General features: G+C 37.1%; 1 protein-coding gene across 1 annotated transcript in view; it reads right to left on the bottom strand.

Moving 5' to 3' along the window:
• Window positions 1-26,335, bottom strand: part of LOC150095635 (dynein axonemal heavy chain 8-like) — a 2,108,518-nt gene that overhangs the window by 988,332 nt on the left and 1,093,851 nt on the right. Inside the window, exon 49 of the mRNA XM_090409931.1 lies at window positions 19,596-19,702. Within this exon, the coding sequence (XP_090266057.1) occupies window positions 19,596-19,702 (107 nt within the window). The remainder of the gene's footprint in view (window positions 1-19,595; window positions 19,703-26,335) is intronic.

Here is a 26,335-nt window from a genome sequence, read left to right as displayed (position 1 = left end):
ACCAGAATGTGTTGTTAATGAAACGAGTGTTAAGGATTTTAAGATTAAGTATGAAAAATATGTTGTTAGTTAAATGAACATCATATGATGAGTATGCCTACTCCAATGAGGGCAGAGTATCACATATTATTATAATAATATTAATATGTGATTTTAGGATTCATCAAAACCAAGCCCTCTGTTTCTTGTTGTATTGGTAATGTTGAAATTTCTACACTTTGAACACTACTGTTCAGTTTGTGGGCTTGGTTGGCATATAGCTGTGATACTTAGAGAATGTTAGAAAGAGCTGACTATACTCTTCACCTCATTAAATTATAAGAGACAAGAAATTATATTCTTGTTTTAACCCTATACCCAAGTTTAAGCAAACAAAGATTTTGCATGAAGCTACTTTGTGACTATGCTACTTGTATATAGTGGCTGTTGATTTCAAATTAATTGCCTTAATATTTATAATGCAAAATGATGCTTCCATTCAAATGTGTATTGCAGAGTGTTATGGGAGGGGTCAGTCACCACCTAGACTGCTTTGACCTTTATTGTGATTTCATTAGTGGGAGCTATATCCAGAATGATATTGAGATTGCAAACTGATAACTGTTCTGGCAATATGAATTAACTAGACATGTAAATAATCATCTCTTTGTTTGAATCTGCAAAAGAAACCACTTAATTAGGAGCACTTGACTTATTTATTGTGGCCTGTTGGCTGCAAAGTTTTAAAAACTTACTTCTTTGATACAGTTTTTGGAATGTCTATTCCAGAATGTAATTGCTTGTTGTAGTCCACCACTAGGTGGTAGACTGATAAGTCCTATCAATGGGCTTGGGATATTACTGAGCTTTGGCTCGATGTGCTACAGGCAGCCAGTGTAAAACTTACCTTTGCATCTTGGTTTTGGAAAGCTTATGTCTTTCTTGTAGGTTCCTGTTTGCTATAGTCTACCACTTGGCAAATTAATGTATTAGGAAGAATGACTGCATTTTCAAAGAATATTTCAGCTGCTTTGCTCATGAAACTTTGATCTCAGGGATACTAGCTTCTTGAACCAAAATATTCTGGTTTCGAGATTGCATTTTGCATTTTAAATGTGCTAATCTAAATGGAAGGGGGCAGATCATTACTGTACTCTATATATAGGGTCATCAGCGCAGAAATTAGGAGTGGGATGTTAGTCACATAAATGGAAAACAGAACTGATAGAAAGAAGCCCTTTGGGGATGTCTGCTGTGATTCTGCATTTGAATGATCTGATTCTCAGCAACTTCAATTGGAATTTAGGAAGTAATCTCAGAATCCAAACTGCTCATCAGAGATGAGTAGCCAACATGCCTTCAACCAATTACCCTGCTGTGGTATATTATACTGAATGCTTTGGCAATGTTCATCATGATTGCACCTGTGTGCTGTCTCCAGTTGTACCTACACTGTTGTGCTCTATGACCCTGGGAACTTGTTCAGCAGAGTGATAATCTCAGAATCCAAACTGCTCATAAAATCAATCATAGCTTTTTAAAAAGGAATAATAACTTCCCTATATTTACTTGTTAGCATGTTTTTCAACATCCAAGTAATCCTTTAACCTATTTTACCAACTTTTGTAATACGCCCTCAAAACTTCAACTCTCTATTTACCATTATCCCCAAGTCCCTAGCCCCATCGATTTCCTGCAATCTAGTACTATCAATACGATAGTACTAGATTGTAACCTTCATGTACATGTAATCTTCTCAACCTGAAGTGCATAACATTACATTTTTCAACATTAAATTGATAATAATTATATTTTTCCCACAATGTCAATTTACTTCATCAGCAAACAACTGATATATATATATATATATATAAATCTTTTCCACTATCACTGATATGCAAATTAAATTGTGGCTCCTAGTACAGAACCCTGAGTTATTCAACTAGTCACCCTGATTATCCTAGATTGTACTCCACCATTTACTAATCTATGGTGTCTGTATGTCTGCAAGCCATCATCCCCTTTCCATGATACTAGCTTTATCATAACCATTTTATATACATTCCAATTTGCTCCAACTTTTGTAATAGTTCTACATATGGTATTCTATCAAAAACCTTTGTAAATCCATTAGTATCATGGTATGGCCATTTCCTTGGAACTGTTCCAGAGCAGAGACTTAGAATGAACAACTTCATCAGAGTCCATGCAAATTCTCTTGCACATTCATGTAGTACACGGGCTGATATGCCATCCAGTCCAACTGCACAAGTTGATATTTTTCAAGATGCTGAACACCTCCTTCACTTACCTGAATTTTCATATATATCTGTGTCATCAGCAACTGCAAAATCTTCCCCTGGATGATATAACTCAGCAAAATGATCACTCAGCAACAGAATAATTTATTTTGCCCCTGTCACCTTCCTACCATCAGCATTGATTAAAGTCATCCTACCATAGTCATTTTCCCTCTTACTTGCTATGTAATAAAAAACGGGTTGCTTAACTAATTTGCTCTCATAATCAGATTTGGCCTTTCTTACCATACTTGCTTGCATTTGTACTGTTCATGAGTATAATCATTTTTTTTTTCTTTCTACTTCCTCCACTGTGCTTTCTTTCTTTTTTTTTTGCAGTTCTTGCATTATATTTCAACTCGCATGCTTAATCCATAGTTAGTTTATCCTCCTAACCTTGGGAATGCAATCTGATACTGCTTCTCTCAAACAATCCTGGCCACCCTCCATGCACTGATATTCTTTCCTTTTAACTTCTTCTTAAGCCATGGAACTGCTCTAAGATGCCTCCGAAATCTGTCATACAGTAATTACCTGCTTTATAGTTCAACATAAGTAGCTTCTTTACAGAGAATTCCTGGTTGGCCTAGTGGTTAGTGTATCTGCTCTCCAGCCAAAAGGCTGCAGGGGATGCTGTTCGAATCTTGCCATGGGCATGGATGTTTGTGATTGTCTGTGAAAATACTAGTGGTGGTGGTCAGTGGTAGATGGCGTTAGTGAAGCTGATGAAGGTAGTTGTGGTTGGTGAAGACGGAGAGTCGTAGTGTACGTGCCCTCCCTCGATGAGTCTTTGGACTTCCTGAAGATGTTACATAATAATAATAAAATTGTCCCCCATAATTGAAGTATCGCATAATAATTGCTCGACTTGCACTCAATGTGCTAATCTGCTGATGTAAGGTATCTCCATCTTTTTATGGACTTTTTGGTTTATAGCAGTAACATACAACATATGTTATTATTAAACCTGATATGAAAGAGAAAAACCTGATATGATAAGAAAGCACAGTGGAGGAAGTAGAAAGAAAAAAAAAGTGATTATACTCATGAACTGTACAAATGCAAACAAGAAAGGCCAAATCTGATTATGAGAGCAAATTAGTTAAACAATGTGGTATTAAACCTGAAATCAAAATTGGAGATGTTAATGTCAGCTCTTTGCTTTACGTGGATGATGCTATACTTCTAAATAAATCCGCTACAAGTCTGCAAGATTCTCTGACTAAATTGAATAACTGTTGTAATAGATATGGTATGAAGGTCAGCAATAAAAAGACAAAGACAATGAAAATAGGCAGAATCATTGAAAATGTCAACTGTGTTGTGAATGGAGAACCTGTGGAACAAGTAAAACATTTCAGCTACTTAGGCACGATTTTTACTGAAGATGGTAAATTAAATATAGAAATAGACAACAGAATCACCAAAGCTGGTATGGTGGGAAGTCAATTGAATAAATTCATATGGAATAAGAAAGAAATTAGTCAGAACACTAAATTAGCTGTATACAAGACAGTGTTCAAACCAGTTTTAACTTATGGATCTGAGAGCTGGGTCAGAAGTAAAACACTTGACCAAAGACTAGAGACCGCAGATATGAGAGTCCTGAGAAAGATTAGAGGCATGAACAGATGGCATCAATGGCAATATCATATTAAAAATGAGGATATTAGGAAAGAACTTGACATTGTCAGCATCCAGGAATGCATTAGCAGAGCTAATTTCAGGTGGTATGGTCACTTAAATAGAATGGGAGAGGAAAGATTAGCAAAACAAGTGTTCTCTGCCAGGTTGGCAGGAATACGACCCAGAGGAAGACCAAGATATAGGTGGATTGATACGGTACAAAGTGCCTTAGATATGATAGAAATATAAGATCTGATAATGTTGGAGTCTTGACAAGTAACAGACTGATTTGGAGGAAAATTGTAGATAGGAAGTTAGTAATGATGTAATTTTTTCATGTAGTACTGTCATATCCTGTACACTCCTTGAGGGTACATGGCAGGAATTTGATGATGATGATGATGATGACATACAACATATTTTCTTTTATTGTAGTCTATCTCACAGCAGACAGTCTCAAATGAAACAACTTCCTTAGACCTAAAATCCTCTTTAACTTCTAATTTACATTCTATCCCTATATCTATATCATTTTCTGTCGACCAGGTCTCACTGATGCCTATAATTTTTGGCCCAGTCAAGCTGATCAATGCCAAAACTCCTCTCCCTTATTGCTAGTACTTCTGGCATTCATGCATCTCAATATCCCTTTGTACCCACAATTACACGTGAGTGATGTCATTACATATCCATTTGAATCAGTGAAATCATATTAAGCATTGTATAATGATTTCTATATATATATATATATATATATATATATATATATATAAAATAAGTTTAATGACTATTACCGAGAGAAAAGATGGCAAGATATATTTAACAAGATACTACTAGTTTACTAGTTTCATTACAAGAACATCGTCAGGTATCATACTCAAAGAAGTATATAAAAAATTACAGAGACTTAAAATTGTACTAACAGAACAAGTGAAAAAGCAGTAGCATGTTTGAAAAAATGCAAGTATGAGTTCCATACAAACGAATACTACGCGCTGTCGCAAGTGCACCAGTACCGAACAGAAGCAACGTGTGCGTCCGAGAGATTGTAACTCAGGCTGTTGTTGATATGAGAGGAATCTAGAGAAATTTCTCTTGATTCAACAATCTTTCTTTCGAGTTCATCATAGCACACACATGGATATTAGCAGTTTGAGTCCAGTTTACAATGTGCTGGCGGCTTTCGTCTGAGTTAGCAGAAAAGAGAACGTGGCTTCTCTTTTCTAGTTTCTCACACTTTCATACTCTCCCCCATTTACTTTATCTTTCATTTTCTCACCTGGTATACCAGACAACAATCATTTATCTAGTTGCTCTGGTCCCATTTTGTCTTATGAAAGATGCCTTGTATGTGTGGGCTATTTTGCTTTTTACTGTCACTTCATCACACACGTTACTTTCAGCCAGTTCTTTCATGCTCTCATTCTGCACCCTATCATCCATTACTTCCCCATTAGCCAGAGCACCTTTGCTATCTTTCCTTACATCATTAATATTTGTCACTTCGTTTTACTGCTTTTTATGACTTGCATTTCTTGATCTTACACAAACTCTCTCTCTAATCTCGCTTTTGTACTACTTTGTACTATTTACTTTTGGCAATGAATGCATACAATATACACTATATCATACAAAATCTCTCATGCTCAACTCATTGAACAAGGAAGCTTTGGCCACCATTTTCCTTGTATGCATAGGTACTAGAATAAAACTCTGTTTAAATGATATCACATATTAAATTTCACTATCAAAAATACACGTTCAATATTATAGTCTAAAGTAAATAAGATATCCCCAGAAATAATTACCAATATTAGTAATATTCGCTAGAATAAAAGTCTTCTCTGAAGGACACTTGTGATATGCACGATGCAAGCACCCTCCCTTAATAAATTTACATATATGGGAATTACTTATAGAAAATGCCAGTCTGATTGGCCGAGTAGTTAGATTATTCACTCTACAGCCAAATGGCTGTAGGTTAAAATCCAGCCATGGGCATTTGTGATTGTTTGTGGATGTTTGTGATTGTCAATGAAAATACTAGTGGTGGTGGACAATAATGCTATTGGTGTAAATGATGATGGTAGTTGTAGTTTGTTGTAGTTAGTAGACTGAGTGGTGAAGGCGGAGAACTGTAGAGTAGGTGCCCTCCCTCGATGAGTCTTGGGACTCCTTGGAGGTGTCACATAATAATAATAATAATATTAATAAGAAAAGGCTTATGACATGTGTAAGCGTAGCAATCAATGGTTTCTTAAGGGGCAACAAAAATCAGCAAGAATGATGATTTGCTCTTGCCAAATTGCCATTGTTTCAAATAAGAAATATTCCGATGGAATCAATGACGATGTTTGCCACTGACAGCACCTCGAGTTAGTAACAATGAAATCCAAATGTGAATGGAGAACTAAATCTTTAACTGCATGTTGCATCTCACAGCTTTGTTTGCCTGTGGGTATTGCTCCTGCAAGATTTCTGTAAACTGTCACATTTAGGTATTAGGTATTAGGGTGGCGCTATTGTCCTTGGTGAATGTGGCGGTCGTGTATAGTTAGGCTAGAAAACGTGTTTTTAAATTTAAATATAGTGTGGCTTTTTGTCTCGAATTGTGCTGCAGTTGTGCATCAGTTAGATACAAGTGCCCTTCAATGGTGTTATTGTTTGGAACTGTGTTGTATATATTGTGTTTTTATTGCATTTTGTTTCACTACTTCAACGTGTAAAGATGGCGTCCAACAAGAAACGTGCATCAGTGGTATGCAGGACTTCTACTTCTACACGAAAGGCTGGCTCAGCGTTAGATTGTTCCCAATGGATGCATCGGAAACTGCTAGATGAAGGTGCCGAAGAATGTGAAGGATCTGTGGTCGGTCTGGCTAAATGAGAAGAATGAAACTGTCGACGTATGTGAGAAGGCTGCAGTTGGGGTAGGCTGGAGCATTTAGGAATGGAAGCTGACGTTGAAACCATAGCGGAAGAACTTTGGCAGGAGTTCATGAAAATAAAAAATGACTTTCATCTTCTGCATGAGGAATTGGAAGTGCTCAGTAATGAGATAGTGGAAGTTAAAACTGAGTTTAATGTGTTAAACAGAGAAATTAGGACAATAGAGAAGTAACTAGAAGAGGATTACGTATGGGTAAGTTTTTGGTGAATGATGCAGAATAAATAGTATGGGAGTGATTGGGAGTCAACAAATTACAACCACAAGAGCCCTAGAAGAAACGAGATGTCGTGAGAGTGGGGGGGGGGTAAGTATTAGAGCGTTGAGTAATGAAACTGGGAGAGTAATGCTGAATAGCATAGAAATTGAGGCCATAAGTGACGCTTGTGTTGACTTGAATGAAGTTAAGAGTAGTAAGATATATGGTGATTTATGATTAAGGGTATGGAGAGTGGTATGCATGAGGAGTGCATGGCTGGTGAGACAATAGAAAGAGTGGCTTTAGCAATAAAGAGAGGGCATGAAGCAGATAAGAATGATAGTTATGGTGAGTACAAATGACCTGAGTGGTGGTATAAATCAGGTAGGAAAAGATTTAAGAACATTGTTAGATATTGTGAAGAGGAAAAGTGTCAATTGGAGGATAGTGTGTGTGCTGCCTCGTTTTGACAATTACGAGTTAAAAAGACGAGTGATGATAATGAATGATATGACTGTAAGAATGTGCAAAAAAAGAGGTCTGGAATTTGTTGATGTTTGGAGTGTGTTTGAAGGAAAAAGAGAGTTGTATGATAGAGATGGGCTGCATCTGAACATGGAAGGACATAAGCAATTGAAGAAGTAACTGTTTTCTGAACAAGTTGAAGTAATTGGACAGGGAAACTAATATTGAAAAGGTTGAGTGTAAGAGAGAGAAGATTTAGCACTGATTGTATATTTATTGATCCTTGTTTGCAGAATAAATTGCAGAAGAGAGGGGATAAAAATCGGCATGGGACTACTGAAGTTAGTGACGTATATATCAGTTCTAAAGACGGTACAAGATCTAGAGGGAATCTGCAATTTTTGTATACCAATGCCAATGCAAGAAACACTCGAAATAAGAGAGAAGAATTTTTGACATTAGTCAATGCAATCTCACCAAAAGTTGTAGGCATTAGTGAAACTTGGCTGTCAATAGAAGATGTGGTCACTGGAATTGAATGTGATGGGTACAGTATTTTCAGGGAGGATAGAGAAGATAGAACAGGGGAAGGGGTTCTGTTGATGATAGCTGATGTGTTGCAGCCAAAGAAAGTAGTATATCAAGATCACAGACATGTGAATGAGAGTTCATCTGAGGCGGTCTGTTGCGAAATAGCGACCAATGCAACAAAATATACAGTTGGATGCTGCTATAGGCCAGAGAGTACAGGGGGGGGGATATTGAATTCATGCATCGGCAAATTAGTGCAATGAGTGCAGGTTTAGTGATTATTATGGGGGATTTTAACTATGGTGATACAAATTGAAAGGAGGAAATATCACGTAGCAAAAAGGAAATGGAGTTCATACATCTTTTACGAGATAATTACTTGAAACAGCATATAACTGAAAGGACAAGGGGTGTGAGATTGTTAGACCTGGTTATTGGTTCAGAGGATATATGCATAAGTAAGGTGTTCTGGTGAAAGCGATCACGTGGTATTGACTTGGGAGGTTGCAAAATCTGTGGATTTTTCTGTTAAGAAATGGTATATATGGAACTACAGGTTAGGCAAGTATAACAACCTTCGGAGTGAGCTTGCAGCCATCCCATGGCAAAACATATTGCAGGGTAAAGATGTTAGCAGTGCATTGGATAAAATCAGCGGGTATCTGAGGAAAGCAATATCAGATTGTGTCCCCATGATCAGGAAGTCAAACAAGGCAGGCATTAGATGGATGAGCAGTGGTATCAAGCTTGACCTGCAAAAAAAAGAAATTGTTATGGAGAATTTACAAGACTCAAGCTAGGAAGGTTACCAGCATAGTATAAAAAGCTAAATCAGATTATGAGAAAACCTTAGCCAAAGAGATCAAGGGTAATCACAAAGAGTTCTTCCTATACGTGACAGGTAAAAGGAAGAATGACTTCGGAAGGATAACTTTAGTGGGTGCTGATGGTATTGAGGTGACAAAATCAGATGTAATAGTCGAGTTACTGAGTGATCACTTCTCAAAAGTCTATCACCCAAGTGAGGATATCTCTGTACCTGTAGCAATAACTAATGTGAGAATTGAAGCTAAGAAATCAGAGGGATTTAATATATTGCAAAATTTAAATGCAAACACTGCTGTAGGCTTAGATGTAATATCAACTCGGGTGTTGCGTGAATGTGCAAATGAATTGTCAACCTCTCTTACTTGGATATTTCATTTAAGTTTGAATTCTGGTACAGACCAATCACCATCTCAGGAGTACTGATAAAAGTATTGGAAAAGTTGGTTAAAGACAAAATTCAAGAATGGGTGGATCAGGATATGATACTGTATAGAAGCCAATATGGTTTTGTTAAAGGTAGATCCTGCCTTAGCAATCTATTAACTTTTCATAATAGAATGACATCTGAGTTGGCCAAAGGAAGTGGCTACACAGTGGTATTTCTGGATTTTGCTAAGACTTTTGATAGGATACCCCATGGAACACTGTTACGCTAATTGGAGCAGATGGGAATGGATACTAAATGGGTGATATGGATAGGAGAATGGCTGAGGGAGAGATACCAAAAGGTGTTGTATATAGGAGCTGAGTCCAAGATGAGGTAGATGACCAGTGGTGTGCCTCAGGGCTCTGTGTTTGGGCCATTGTTGTTTAATTTATATATAAATGATATAGGAAATGGCTTACAGGGAGCAGTGGCGCACTCAGGATTTAATCTTGGAGGGGGCCGAGCGCTCAGGATTTAACCTTTGGGGGGGGCGAGTTGAGTAGACGTTTTGCGAATGTACACTACACATCACATATGACCTATAACTGAGCATCTGCAGTGATCGCTAATTCATAAGTAGCACACAACATAAATACAAAAAATGAATTTTAATTAGGAAAAGATTTTTGGAAATTTTTCTAGTGTTTTTCCTTTTCTTTGGGAGGTGCCCGGGCCCCATGGCCCCCCCTCTGGATGCACCACTGACAGGAGATATTCAGTTGTTTGCTGATGATGCAAAGTTGGGTAGCGCAATAAAAAATCAAGCTGATGTTGTAAGTTTGCAGGATGATTTAAATAAGCTGCTAGAATGGGCAAAAGGTAATGGATGTCAGTTCAATGTGGAAAGTGGAAAGTCATGTATTTTGGGATTAAAAGATTACCAGCTGTGTACTATATTGATGGAACAGTACTCGATTGATGAGGCTAGGGACTTAGGGGTGTTGGTAGATAGGGAGATGAAGTTCAGAGGACACGTTGCTAAGGTGTACAAGATTGCACATAGGATTACTTGGTTGTTGAGGAACAGACTGACATCCAGTGATAAAGAGGTTATTATTCCACTTTATAAAGCGTTGATACTTCAATATTTGGATTACTGTGCTCAGGTGTGGTCTTCTGGATTCCTTGGTATTTAGGAGGCAATGGTGAGGGTTCAGAGAAGAGTGACTAAGTTGATAAGTGATGTAAAAAATGCTGAGAGCTTGTGGATTGCAGAGGTTGGTTGATAGGCAGAGAAGAGGGGATATGATAGAAACATTTAAATTATTGAAAGGTTTTTATAGGTTTGATGCAGGGGAAATTTTTCAGCTGTGTGATAGTGATGGAAGAACAAGAGGTCATCCCTGGAAATTAAAGAAGAGTGTGGTTAACCAGGGTGTCAGAACAAGGTTTTTTGCCTGGAGGGTGGTGAATGAGTGGAAGTCATTGCCTGACTTAGTTGTGAGCTCTTTGTCTGTAAATGAATTCAAGAAGAGATATGATAGATATTGTTTTGCTAGTTTGAGTCTCCCACGATGAGTCTAATAACTCCATAGAGATACCATAATAATAATAATAACAACAATAATAATAATAATAATAAGATGCCCTTAAAATCTGACAGTAACAACTTCGAAAACATTTGGTTATTCGGTGCCATTTAAGACTCAATCACAAAAATACTGTACCTCCTAAATATATAAATCTGCTGACCAAGAAAACAAAAACATCTTTAAATTTTGGGTTGTTTAGAGTTGCAAACTTTTTCTTTAGATAACAGAAATCATTATCATTCTTATTTAAAGACTTACTAGAATGCTTCATCATGCTAAGTTTATGGTTGATGATTGGCAAGAGAACTTTTTTAGGTTTCACAAGAAAGGATATATGAAACACTTTTTGCCACTGACACTAACTTTTATTGAATTGAGAATTTTTTTAACTACATAGTAGTTGTCTTTAGTTTGAATATTCCACTTACATAAAAAGCATCAATAAACCAGGTAATGTGGATGGTGGTGATAATGAAATGTATTATCAAATTAGCCAAGCAAATAAGAAAAGGGTGATCATTATGGGTGATTTTAATTATGGTAATATATACTGGAATGATGAGACAGCAACTGGAAGTAAAGAAAATGAGTTTCTTGAGTTTTTCATGGATAACTACCTCAGACAGTATGTAACAGAAGGCACACGAGGATTAAGGGTCTTGGATTTGGTCATCTCATTAGAGGATGAAATTATAAATGAGGTGTCAAATCATCCACCAATTGGTGAGAGTGACCATGAGGTGATTACCTGGGTGGTTGCCAGCAGTTCTAGTTCTACATATACCGTTTTGTGAGAAAACGGTATATGTGGAACTATAAGGGGGGTGCTTATGAAGAGCTCAGGAGACAGTTTGCAGGTGTAGCATGGAATGAGGAGTTAGCTGGTAAAGAGACAGTTTGCAGGTGTAGCATGGAATGAGGAGTTAGCTGGTAAAGAGATCAATGCAGCTTGGAGGGAATATTTAAAAACTATCTAGTAGATGCAATGTCTAACTGTATTCCAAGGGTAAGAAGGTTAAATAAGGTAGGTGTAAGATGAATGAATAAAGAGATTAAGCATGCAATACAGAATAAAAGGGCATTGTGGAGGCAACATAAGAAAAGTGGAAATAACCAATTCCATGAGGACTACAAAGACCAGGCAAAGAGGGTCACTTGGTTGGTGAGGGTAGCTAAAGAGAGGTATGAAGTGCAGTTAGTTAATGAAGTCAAAAAGAATCCTAAGGAGTTCTTTCAATATGTAGCCAGCAAAAGAGAGAATGATTATGGAAGGATGACATTGATTGGAGAAAAGGGTATAAAGACAGCTGTTGTGGAATGTGTGGTGGAGATACTAAATGAGCAGTTCGTAAAGGTCTTTCAATCTTGTGAATGTGACTTCATGGAGAGATTGAGAGGAGTTGATGATGGGGAAGAGAGACTACAAGTGTGCCAGAGGTGTATGGGGAGTTGAGCAAACTAGACGTAAATAAGAGTGTGGGACTTGATCATACATATCAAAAAGTATTCTGAAGGAAAGTGCCAGGGAGTTGATGCCAGCGTTGACATTTTTTTTTAATATGAGTCTTGCACTTGGTCAAGTTCCTACGGAGTGGAAATAGAGCAAGATTAAGCCACTTCATAAAGGAGGTGATTGAACTCAAGCATCAAACTACAGGCTTATCTATGTGTCAGGTGTTGTGGTTAAATTGTTGGAGAAGCTTGTGAGAACTAGGATCCAGGGTTGGGTTGGCTACAATGGCATTATCTTTGATGGACAGAATGGATTTGCTAAAGTGAGGTTATGTTTTAGTAGATTACTAAACATCACTATTACAAAAAAATTACTACTTCCTTGGACAGAGGAGAAGGATACACAGTAATATACTTGGATTTCGCAAAGGCTTTTGATAGAGTACCTCATGATAAGTTGACAGTCAAACTAGAGCAGATGGTGTTGGATATTAGATTAGTGCATTGGATTGGAGACTGGCTATCTGATAGGTATGAACAAGTTGTGTATGGGATATCCAGGAAAAGGAAAGTCGATAATTGAGTGCCTCAGGAGTCAGTTTTAGGGCCATTACTATTTAACTTGTATATTAATGATATTGGTGAAGATTTGGATGGAGATATTCAGTTGTTTGCAGATGATGCAAAGTTGGGACGAACCATAAAGAGTAGTGAAGATGTTGTGGCTTTACAAGAAAACTTGAATAAATTGAGTGATTGGGCAAGGAAATGGGGATATGAGTTCAATGTTGCAAAATGTAAGGTTTTAAAATTTGGAAAACAAAGATGGGATGCAGAATTTTTGCTTGGTGAGAATATATTCTTGGAGGTAGAGGAAATAAGAGATCTGGGGGTGATAGTGGATAAGGATCTGAAATTTAGGGGACACATTGCCAAAATTGTGAAGACAACACAAAGGCTTTTGGGAATGATACAGAGGACACTGAGGTGTTGAAGTAGGGAGATTCTTTTTCCGTTGTATAAGGCTTTGATTTGGCCACACATGGACTATTGTGCCCAGATTTGGTCACCTGGTTTTAAGAAGGATGAAGAGATGCTGGAGAGGGTATAGAGGTGACTGACTAAGGTAGTTTCTGATCTCTGGAATGACGAGTATGAGGAAAGATTGAGAAGATGTAATTTGCAGAGTCTGGTGGACAGGAGGAAGAGGGGAGATATGATAGAGGTCTACAAGTTGGTAAGGGGTTGTTATAGGATCAATGCTGGAGAAGGTCTACAGAAAATATTGGGAGATCAGGGGAGAACCAGAGGTCATTCCTGGAAACTGTATAAAGAGGGTATGAGTAGGGGAGCGAGAGGAAGGATTTTTTCGTGCAGATTTGTAAATGATTGGAATGCCTTGCTTGAGAGTGTGGTGTCTGCAAGGAGTTTGAGTATGTTTAAGGCACAGTATGATAAGGTGTGTGTGATAAAGGGACCTCCCAGATGAGTCTGACTCCATGAGGTCTTGGGTAATAATAATAATAATAAATAGTAATAATAAATAATAATAATAATTTAGTGAAATCTAAATTACAATCATAGAGAAAAAAATCTAAATTTTTGATGGCATTTTCATTTGCTTTTTTTCAGGAGTTCCCACTTTCCTCTCTTGATCCAAAGATTTCATCTTATGTTTTGGTAAGATTCAGATCTCTAAGATCATTCATTTCACAAATCCAGGTACTCACATAACTAGTGGCTGTAGTTTTTAGTCAGAGGTCATGTTTCAGGTAGAATAGGAACAAACTGTCAATGTACAATCATGCAGTACTTGTTTTGTTGAGAGACAGAAAGTTTGAGTAATCTGTTGCATGTTGTATCTTCACAGAAAAACCAGATAAGCAAAAGCAGCAATCACTTGCATGGAATAATGGCTCTACACATATCACAGGAACAGAAGATACCAATCAAACTGATTTAAACAAGCAATCTGTTTAAATCAGTTTGTGGAGATGCTACATCAGCTACATTCTTTATCATTCTACCAAACTTAGCATCATTATTGGCTAACTGGATACAACATTTGGATCATCCACAATATTACATGGATTATGAAGACTCATTGCACGAGACCCAAACTATCCACACAATCTATTGCACCTCTCCTTTAACCCATTAACAGAAAAGGCTCTAACAACTGACTCTGGCAATCCATTTAACTACTTCACAACTCTCCAAATAAAAAATCTAGTCATCACATCCTGACTAACCACATCTTTATTCAACTTCCAGGGTTGACCCCTTCTTCTGATCCCACTAGCCAAGTGCTGAAATATTTATCCTACATCTAGCAACTTAAATGCCTCTACCATAACCACTGTTTTTCTCTTATCAACCAACTTCTGCAATCCACACACCCTCAATCTATCCTCATAGGGAACATACCACAGGCCACTCACCATCTCAGTCACTCACCTCTGAATCTTCTCCACCACTCCCTTATCCCCAAGAAACCCAGGATACCAGACTTAAGCACATTAATTCAGTCATGGACATATCAAGGTCTAAAGAGGAATAACAACTTCCTTATCTGTACTTGTTAGTGTGTTCTTCAATAGCCAAGTAATCTTATGAGCAAGCTTAGCAATATGTCCTCTAAACTTTAACTCTCTGTCTACAGTCACCCCTAAATCTCTAGCTTTATCTATTTCCTGGAGTACAGTACCATCAATGTGATACACAGATTGTAATATTTTATCCAAAAATGCATAACTTTACTGTTACTGATTGTTTTTTGCCCATACTGAGAGCCTATTTAAATCATCCTGCCAGCTCTCCACATCGCCTTGATTAACTCTTACTCTACCTAACTTTGTATCATCAGCAAACAACTGAATATTTCCTTTCAAGTTATTTCCTATATAATTTTGGTACAAATTAAACAGCAATGGTTTCAGTACTGAACCTTCTGACCCACCACTAGTAACCTGTTTTCGCCTCAATATCTGTCCAGCAGCCACCCTCATATCCACTTAACCAGTGTCATATTAATTCCCATTTGTTCTAATTTGCATAAAGGAGTTCCATCTGGAATTCTGTCAGACTTTGCACAGCAAAATCATTGTATTGCCATTTCCTTTATCCAACTCTGCTCTTATTCTATTATAAAAAAGATATTAAATAAGTCATGACAGACCCTTAACAAGGTCATGTTTCCCCTCATACAGTATCATTTATACCAAGGATTGTCCAAAACGTGCATTTTTTAGCGGCTCATAAAAGGTGGACCATAGTTACATTCCACATGGCCCATATGTTGAATTATTTAAATAATAATTTTTTTTTTAGGCTTGCATGGTGATCCGATACATTTTTGAAAATTATGGAGACAACTACTATGTTTAAATAAAACTTGAGTTTAATAAAACTAAACTCCGCATTCGACCTTTATATCAAGGTCATCCTCCAGAGCATATGCATTATATATAGAGAACAAGCTACACTACAATCTATCTGGTTTGTTAATGTTACTGACCAACCATTACAACAAATGTTGGCCTGACCTCTAGTGAAAAAAAAAAAAAAAAAAAAATTTAAATAAAATATACATCAATGCTAGAGTCCTATTATTAATATTATCTGTTGGTTGTAGAATTACATTGGGCACACAGCAAGTCTATGTGTGTGTATATATATATATATATATATATTCATTTTTCTAAATTAACTGACTTAAACCCGAGAATTATAACACAATGACATTTATTTGAAAAAAAAAAAAAAAAAAAAAACGCAACACGTTTCGTCAAGAATGACTTCTTCAGGCGATAAGAACATAGAAAGATGATAAAAGACACTTAAATTAACATTGACACACTCCAAAGCTATACAATTATAAAGCCATAATATTCGACTGTAAATTACAGTTATTATGAGCTTGAACTACAGTCCGAGTTAATGTTCTATTGTTGTGCACCTGTGCGTGTGTGGAATCACGCGATCTCCAGTATCTAATAGTAGAGTTGAAAGAGTCAGCCAAATTATAGCTAAGATTATTATTCAAATGCAAAGGGTCTAAGGTGATTTCCCTTGACTCGACAATGCGGCGCTCTATTTCATCATGGCAGATGTGTAGGTTTGAAGTCAATGTCCAATTTATTTCATGTTGGTGGCCTTCGTTGTTCGTGTTTATTGAAAGCAGGACATGGCCCGACAGAGCAGTTGCTCTGGTTCTCTTATAAGCAATGTCTCTCTGATGCTCTTCGAGACGTAGTAAGATAGATTTATATATTTATATATTTTTTTATTTATTTATTATTATATATTCCTGTAACAACATCCCCCTGTCAGTAAGTCAGATCTTACTAATTCCTATAATTTTTGGTTCCACTGCATCTACTAGTGCTAAGAATCCCTCAGCTTTATTCCTGAGTTGATGAGTCATCCACATATTTTTTTATTTTTTTTTCACAAAATGATTCCTGCATTGCATTTCCAGGTCTCGTCTTGTCTCATCACACACACACACACACACTTCTACAACTTAATTTATGAAGGCATCCTTGATTTCCTGAAATTATGCAGGCATAACTAATTTCTCTACATATACATATTCTCTTTCATTCAATGAACAATAATCTCTCCAAGCATATAACTCCAAATCCATTCAAGTGCAGTCTGTCTTGCAAGTAGAAATCCTTTTGCCCATCACAGTCAATCTATATATCATCATGCACACCATTTCTCCTAAACAGCAAAATACTGTTTAGGAGAAATTGTGTTTGTAGTTACAGCCCTTCCTCGTCAGCTCACTCTTCTTCTTTTACCATGACAACAGGCTAACAATCTTCAATATTTCTGCTTTTCTTTTCAGCTCACTCAACAACTTTGTCATATGTTGACAAAGTAAGGAAATATGCTGCTGGGAAACTGATCAAGAAATACATAACGGCATTAATGTGTGACTATATTCCAAAAATCAAAAGGATGAATAAGGTGTGTGTAAAATAGATGAACAAAGGGATTAAGCAAGAATTCTGAAACACGAAGGCACTTTGGAATCAGCAAAAGATGAATAATGGTAATAATCAGTTGCATGTAGTGTATAAAGAGCAGGCCAAGAAAAACCATAGAGAGTTTTTTCAATATGTGACAAGAAGGAAGAAAGATTTTGGGAAGATGCTGTTAATGGATGAAAGTGAGAGATTGGTGACTGCTGCAGAGGACATAGTTGAGAAGTTCAGTGGGCAGATCATTAGAGTGTTCCATCCTCAGTGTAAAATCAGAAGCTCAAGTGTAGAGAATGAAATGAGAGAAGACTAGTAAGAGTAAGTTGGATAGGTGAATGGTTATCAGATAGGTATATTATTATTATTATTATTCGTGACACCTCCAAGGAGTCCGAAGCCTCATTGCAGGAGGAAGGACACCTACTATACAACCGAACCTACACTACCAATAATCTCCACCAACGCCATCTACCGCCCACCACCACCACAATAAGTATTTTTTGTCTGTAAATTGCATGTGTTGTGAAGGGCCGATTTGTCTGTATGCAGGATGAGAAACCCGAGTTTCCAGGAGAAAAAACCCTGCTATCTCCGTATGAGATCGGCTAACTCACCTTCGATTGAAAAAGTCCACATAAAGATTCCTCCCGTCGTCGCGACGAGAATCAAACTGAGGCCTATTCCAATCGAAGGGCGCAATGTACCATTGCTCTTCCAATTTGCACTATGGAGGCGCTTAATGTTGTAATTTGGTACCCTGGTTTTTGTGGTGAAGTGTGAAGAATATGTTGGCAAGGGTCCAGAGAAGACTGACTAAGGTCATAATTGGCGTTTGGGATGTGAGATATGAGGACAGATTGAGGGAATGCAGTTTCCAAATGTTGTGAGTAGGAGGAAGAGAGGAGGGGATGTGTTTGGGACATTTCAGTCGTATCAGCAAGTTGTGTATGGGGTGCATTATCTCAAAAGAGATAATGGTGTGCTCCAATGGTCAGTTGTGGGACCATTGTTATTTAATTTGCATATTAATGATATCATGATAGGTTTAAATGGTGATATATAGCTGTTTGCAGATGATGCAAAACTGGGGAGAATAAAGAGGAATCAAGAAGATGCTGTGGCCTTACAGGAGGACTTGAAGAGATTGTATGAGTGGGGAACAGTACAGAGATATCAATTCAATGTTGCCAAGTATAAGGTTGTAAAATTTGGTAGCCAACAACAGAATGTAAAGTACTTTGAAGTCAAATTTTGGAGTAAGTTAGGAGATAAGAGACCTTGCAGTGGTGGTGGACAAGGATCTGAAGTTCAGAGATCACACTGCACAAGATGTGAAGACATCGCATCAGATTATGGCAATGATGCAAAGGAACTTAACCTGTAGAAATAAAGAAGTTCTGCTTCTACTGTATAAGGTCTTGGTCAGGGCTCATATGGATTATTGGCAGAGATTTGTTCCCTGGTTTTTGTGGTGATGAGAATATGTTGGAAAGGGTCCAGAGAAGACTGACTAAGGTCATAATTGGGCTTTGGGATGTGAGATATGAGGACCAATTGAGGTAATGCAGTTTCCAAATGTTGTGAGTAGGTGGAAGAGAGGAGATGTGTTTGGGACATTTCAGTCATTAAAGTTTTGTTACCAGGTTAATGTGGAAGAAATTTTCATAGAATGAGGTAAGAGGTAGAAAAAGGGAATACATTGAAGGTGTTTAAAAGAGAGTTTGATGGGCTATGTGTGTAACATTGTTTGTCTCCTGTAATGAGTCTTTTGACTCCATGGAGGTCTGGTGTTAATAATAATAATAATAAAATAAATTTTGAAATGGGCATAGTTTTAAAGTTGAGCTGATTGATAGATGTACTCTCCAACCAATATGACTGTGAGTTTGAATCCTAGACACAGATTTTTGTGTATGCCTTTAGATGGTAGATGATATTCATTATCCAGCAAAGTTCCATCTTTTGCCTATTCAGAGGAGTTTCTGGATTATCAAGTCTTTAGCCTATACTAATAATGCAAATGTGCTACTACAGATTTTCAACCTTTCATAGGTGTGATTTGCTTAAAAAAAATTATATCAGGAAAGGAATATAACCTCATCTATTACCTTAAGAATTAATTTATTTCATATTATTAATTATTCTCAAGATGATTTTCAAGCATCATCATTTCAAACATTTTTATTCAGAGATGAGAAACAAGGAAGATTTTGTATGTGTGTGCATGTGTAGGTGGGTGGGGTCGGAGGAATAACTTCCTTTGACTGTGAATTTAATAGCTTGCTTATTGTCTAATTTTAAAATAATCATACACTTACTTTGACACTTTGCCAGAGAATTCTTGTTGTAGGAACAATGATGGGTAAAAGACTCACGACCTCTTCTTCAAATCTTGAGGAACAAAAATATCCACTTCCAATAATGCCTATGGAAAAACAAGATAATTGAATTTAATATTAACACTGACAGATTTAAAAATTTCTTCACATCAACCCTCATCTATTATTCTACTTGATATGTTAAACTCAATATGGTTGTTAAACTCATTTTGATGATAAGAGGACAGAGAAAAGTGAGCAGTAGTAAGCAGAGAGAACAATATAATCGCTGTTGATAATATGAGTTAGAGACTTGAGAGTGTTAGTGGATAGGGAGTTAAAGTTTAGGGAGAACATAGCAAAAGCAGCTCATCAGATCACTTTTTATACAAGAATACTTTTGATGAGCAGAGACAAGCAGGTTATTGTTCCTCTTTATCGAGCCGTGATAAGACCCCATCTTGACTACTGTACACAGATCTGGAAACCAGGTTTTTTGGGTGATGATGAGAAGGTGGAGAGGATCTAGAGGCGAGTTTTGATCAAGATGGCAGCAGGTCTATAGAATGAATCTTACAAGAACAAGTTGAAGATTTGTGGGTTACATTACAACTGGTTGATGGGCAGAAAAAGGGATGATATGATTGAAACATACAAATTACTGAAAGGTTTTTATAAGATCAATTCAGAAAAAATTTTTCAGAATAGGTCTGGTGACAGGAGAACTAGGGATCATCCTTGAAAATTGAGTAAGAGTGTAGTTAGGAAAGGTGTTAGAACTAGGGTTTTTGCTTGGAGAGTGGTGAATAAGTGGAATGTAACAGGTTGTCAGAGTCTGTTGTGGGTAGCATGACTGTGAATGAGTTAAAAGCAAAATTATTATTATTATTATTATTATTCAGGCCTCCATGGAGTCAAGAGACTCACCATGGGAGGTCCTACCTAGGAAACACAAAGTCTATCATAACACTCCTTGAACTCATTGACCGTTCTTGCTCTAACCACTCTATCAGGCAATGCATTCCACAGTTCAACCACTCTCGATGCAAAGAAACCACTCCTCCTTGATAGGCAGAAAAAGGGATGATACGATTGACAAATCACAAATACAACATACAAATTACTGAAGGGTTTTTATAAGATTAATACAGAAAAAAAGTTTCCCCATTTGCACAGTATGTAGCATACTGTGCAAATGGGGGAGAGTTTTTGACATGATGTTTAGGGCCTCCCCCCTTGATGAGTCTAAGGACTCATTGGAGTAGCCCATAATAATAATAATATGTTTATTTTGAGAGTGTATATACAACTAATCAACTATAAGGAGGGTTAAATCTGATTATGAGAAGAAATTAACTAAACAAGCCAAAGGAAATCCTAAATACTTGTTTGCCAGGTAGCAATTAAGAGAAAGAATATTTATGTATCACTTATCAGTGCTATTAGGGAAAGTGACAGAAACAGAAGAAATAGTTGGGTAACTAAGGTATTACTTTGCAAGATGTATTATCCAGGTGAAGATAATGTACTTGCTGATGTGACAGAGACTGATGTGAGAATTGAATTAGATGAGTTGGAGGGTACTTGCTATATTAAGAAATATCACAGTGGATGCAGTACTGTGATTGAATGGCACATTGGCTTGTGTGTTATGAGGAAGTGAAAGAGAATTGGTAGTGCTTCTCACTAAATTGTTTAATCTAAGTCTCAGCTATGGCAATGTTTCAATGCAATGGAAAGACCACATAAAAGAGGCGATGAGAAAGAAAGTAGCAAATTACAGACCAATTAGATTTCACAAAAAAAAAATATATTATTCTCTAGATCATATCAGCCATATTATGAATTTTGTGAGAAATGGTTATATATGGAATTATAAGGCAGGTGGTTATGAAAAACTCAAGAGGTGGCTGGCAGCAATATCGTATGAGGAATTGGACTGAAAGGAAATCATTGCTGTTTGGTTCCTACTCAGGAACTAACTGGCAGATGCAATGTGTATTCTGAAGAGATTAAATAAGGTACGTGTAAAATGGATCACTGAAGAGGTGAAAATGGAATATGGAAAAAAAATGCATTGTGGAGGTAACACAAATGACTGGCAATAATCAGTTATACGAATAGTACAAAGGGCAAGGAAGGAAGGCGACTCACTTGATAAGGGTAGTGAAAGTCAAGGATGAACAGCAGTTAGTATATGAGGCTAAAAGAAATCCTAGGGAGTTTTTTCCAGTATCTGGCCAGTAAAGAAAAAAATTATTATGGGAAGATGATATATCCATCAAAGATAATACCACTGTTCTCAACCCAATCTTAGTTCTCACTATCCTCTTCAACACTTTAATCCCACCACCTAACAAACAGATTCATTTATAATTTAACAATTATTACAGGTGACTTTAACTATGGGGGCATCGATTGGAGTGAGGAAAGAGGGCATGCAAGATGAAAGTGAAATTTATACAGTTGCTAAGGGATAATTATATGAAACAACAGGTTATAGAGGGGACATAATAGCATTAGAAGATGTATCCATAACCAAGGTAGACAGTCTGCCTCTAATTGAGGAAGCAGGACCATGCAGTCTTGTTCTGTGAAGTTGCCAAACATGTGGAGTTCTCTGTCAAGAAAGGGTGTTATGTTCAACTTATATGTTCAACTATAAGGCTGATGATTATGAAAGACTCAAGAGTCATCTTAGAACAGTGCCATGGCTTGATAAGCTACAAGAAAAGAATGTCAGTATTGCATGGCAAGTGGTCAAAGATTGCTTGAGAGTAGCACTATCATACTGCATACCCAAGTTCAGAAGCATAAACCAAGTTGGAATTAAGTGGATGAGTAGAGATATAAAGGAAGAGCTGAAAAAAACGAAAACAATGTGGAGGAAATATAGAGGAAAAAGTGATCAGCATACTCATGAGCAGTACAAAGTGCAAGCAAGCAGGGTGACTTAATATGGTAAGGAGGGCCAAATAAGACTATGAGACAGAGAGAGAGAGAGAGAGAATTAGCCAAACAGGCGAAAGTAAACCCAAAAGAGTTTTTTCGTTATGTAGCAAGTAAGAAGAAAAACGACTATGGTAGGATGACTTTAAACGATGATCATGGTAGGAAGGTGACTGAACCAAAAGAGATAGTTGAGTTGCTCAGTGATCATTTTCCAAAGGTGTATCATCAAGGTGGCGATTTTATATTTGTTGATGTCACAGAGATACATATCAACATTGATGGAGATGAATAGGAGGTGTTTAGCAAATTAAAAAAATATGAATGTGAACACAGGAGAGGGACTGGATGGCTACCAGCCTGTGTAGCACATGAATGTATAAGAGAATTGGCATTGCTTCTGACAAGGTTCTTCAATCTATGTCAGCTCTGACAGGGTTCCAGGGGAGTGTGAAAGAGGGTAAGATAGTACCATTGCATAAAGGTGGCTAAAAGACAGAGTAGCAAACTACAAATAAATTAATATATCAGAAGTGGTTGTTAAAGTATTGGGAAAGTTCATGAAAGGTAAAATACAACAGTAAGCAAAATGGCTTTGTAAAGGTGAGGTCCTGTCTTAGAGTTGTGGAGCAGGTGCCCTCCTTCGATGAGTCTTTGGACTCCTTGGAAGTGTCACATAATAATAACGATAATAATAATAATAATTTATTCATATTTTATAATAAAATGACAGTAAATTGGATAAAGGTAATGGCTACATTATGATACTGCTTGACTTTGCCAAGGCATTTGAAAGAATACTACATGGAAACTACAAATATTGGTTTTTCCAATAGTGACTTATGGATGTGAGACTTGGAACCTAAAGAAGACAGATAAGAAATAAATAAAAGGGTGTTAGACAAGATCAGAAAATATGTTGCAAAACATGCTAAGAAGTAAAGATAAAGAAATTATTATCCCTCTTTATATGACTATGATTCGCCTAGGTTTCTTAGAGTTCAGGAGATGGTAGAGAGGATTCAGGGATGAGTGACCAAGATGTTGGAAGGTTTGTGACTCAGTATGAGGATATGTTGAAGGTTTGTAGGTTAAAGTTTAGTTGATAGGCAGAAAAGGGGGGGAGGTGATAGAATCTTTTAAGACATAAGGAGTTTTATAAAATTGATGCAAGTAAAATTTTTCAATATATGACAAATAGTCAGACTAGGTGGCCACCTGTGGAAGCTGTGTAAGAGTGTGGTTAGTAGGGATATTTGAACCAGATTTTTTGCACGGAGAGTGGTGAGTGAAATGGATTGCCCAAATTGGTTGCGAGTTCCCTGACAGTTAATGGATTCAAGGAAATGTATTATAGGATTCGTGTGTATAATGGTTAATTTGGGTCTCACATGATGAGTCTCCAAAGACTACACGGAGATGCCCTAAAATAATACTACTAATTATTATTATTATTATGAAGTGGAACAATCTTGCCTTCCTGCCACTCCTTTGAAACTTGACCCAGTTTAAGACTCATAATAAACAACTATGACAAGTCAGCCTTCAACTCTCTGGCAAATTCCAAAATTTACTTATGTTATTCAAGTTTATAAGTTGTCAAGCTAACTCAAAATCATATGTATGAGGGTGATCTGAAAAGTTCTTTGCCTAACAATGAAAAAATCGAATTTATAATTTCAGAATTATTTTTATTTTTCAACATAATCTCCCTTAAGACTAATACATTTATTCCAGCAATGCTTCAGCACCATTATTCTGTCCCTGTAGCAGTACTCGGTAAGATCTGCAAAATACCCCTCTACAGCTGCAATCACTTCTTGATTCGAAGAAAAATGCTGACAGCGAGGAAGAGTTTTAGTTTGGGAAAGAGATAGAAGTCAGGGGAGCCAAATCTAGGGAATAGGGTGGATGTTCCAACAAATCATAGTGCAGATCCCTTAATTTTCCCATTTGCCAAAACACCTTTGTGGACAGGTGCACTGTCCTGATGAAAGATGATTTTTTTCTTCTGCAAACCACGTCTTTTCTCACGAATTTTTTCATCTAGTCTGGTTAAAAGATTGGAATAATATTCCCTGGTTATTGTTTTACCCTTTTCAAGACAATTAATAAACTTTAGCATCCCCAAACACTGATGCCATGAGCTTTCCTGCTGATGGAACCAACTTTGTCTTCTTCGGTGCTGAACAACCAGCTTCTGTCCACTGTTTTGACTGCTGTTTGGATTCTGGTTGTAATGGTGAATCCACGTTTTATCCATAGTAATAAATCGACATAAATGCCACAGTAATTCTACATAAATGGAGGCTGTTAGACCACCCTTATTGTGATTGTTCTCCCATGGCTCAGACGACTACTGATATTGTGAGCCCAAGGCGCCAATTTCACGGTGGTGGCCTACAGGACATCCACAAGGCGACGGATGAGGATTTGGATTGGCTTTCCAGACTGGACATTGAGCTGTAGCTATTCTGTATTCCTTTTGCCATAAGAATAAATAAATAAATCGATGCACAAAATCAGTTTTATTCTTGTTAAAATGCTACAAGCACTGTTCAGAGATTTTAATGTGAGTGCGTTTTTGATCTGCTGTGAGCAAGCGCAGCACCCATCTTGCGCAAAGCTTTTTCATTTGTAATTCTTCATGCAAAATATATCCTACATGTTCTTTTGAAATGCCTATTGTCTCAGTAATTTCATGCACTTTGACTTGCCGGTCATCCAATACCATATCGTGCACTTGATCAATGATTTCTGGTATTGTTACACTTTTTGGACATACTTCAAGTGGATCATCTTCAAGGCTGGTACGGCTATGTTTAAACTCAGTAGCCATTTCTTAATTGTCAAAAATATAGGAGAAGAGTACCCATAAACTTTTATGAACTTCGAAGGAATTTCTTTTGGCATTAAACATTCTTCTACAAAGAATTTTATAACAACACGATCCGTAATTTTATCCATTTCAAGGGACACACTTTTGCTTCAGACAGCTGTATAAAACAAACTACTTGATAGAATGACTTACAATTTCACACAGATGCTTATGAGAGATATACCAACTTAGAAAAAAAAACCTTGCTGATAATGTTGTCATCTATGGCCGAGGCTGAGAACTTTTCAGACCACCCTTATATCTTCTGCTTACTCAGTCTTTCCTCCACCAATGCTCTCCACTGGAGACAGGATCATGGTCTAAAGATTTGAAGAATTCAGTTTTCATACTACTGCATATGAAAAGTGTGCAAGAACTATAGAACTATTAGTTTAATATCTCATGCAAGCAAAATTTCATTGACTAAATGTAAGGGAACCAAAGATCAGATCCTTTGCCTTAGACAGATCATGGGAAAATATAAAGAATTCAGACTTCCTCTGGCAATGTGTTTTTTAGACTATTCTAAAGCTCTTAACTGTGTTGAGCATGTGAAACTGTGGGAAGTAATGAAAAGAATGGATTTTCCACAACACACTATCAGGTTGATAGCTAACTTGTGCAGGGAGCAAGAAACCACGGTAAGAACAGGTGTTGGATTGACTGAGTGGCTTCAGGTTGGAAAGGAAGTTATCCAGGGATGTTTACTTTCTCCTCACTTGTTTAGAATATATGCAGAGGACATCATGCATGAAGCATTGGATAAGCTCAAGACAGGAATTAGGATAGGTGGTAGGTTGATCAGTAATCTCAGGTATGCTGATGATACTGTACTCCTCTCTAATGACAAGGAAGAACTAGGACAAATTCTTGATAAAGTTAACAAGATCAATAATAACAGAGGACTTCAATT

Source organism: Typopeltis vanoorti, chromosome 20 (assembly GCF_054136105.1).
Source record: "Typopeltis vanoorti isolate ZY-2024b chromosome 20, IOZ_Tvanoo_1.0, whole genome shotgun sequence".
NCBI classification, from domain to species: domain Eukaryota; kingdom Metazoa; phylum Arthropoda; class Arachnida; order Uropygi; family Thelyphonidae; genus Typopeltis; species Typopeltis vanoorti.
This window is presented reverse-complemented; position numbering and strand designations above follow the sequence as displayed.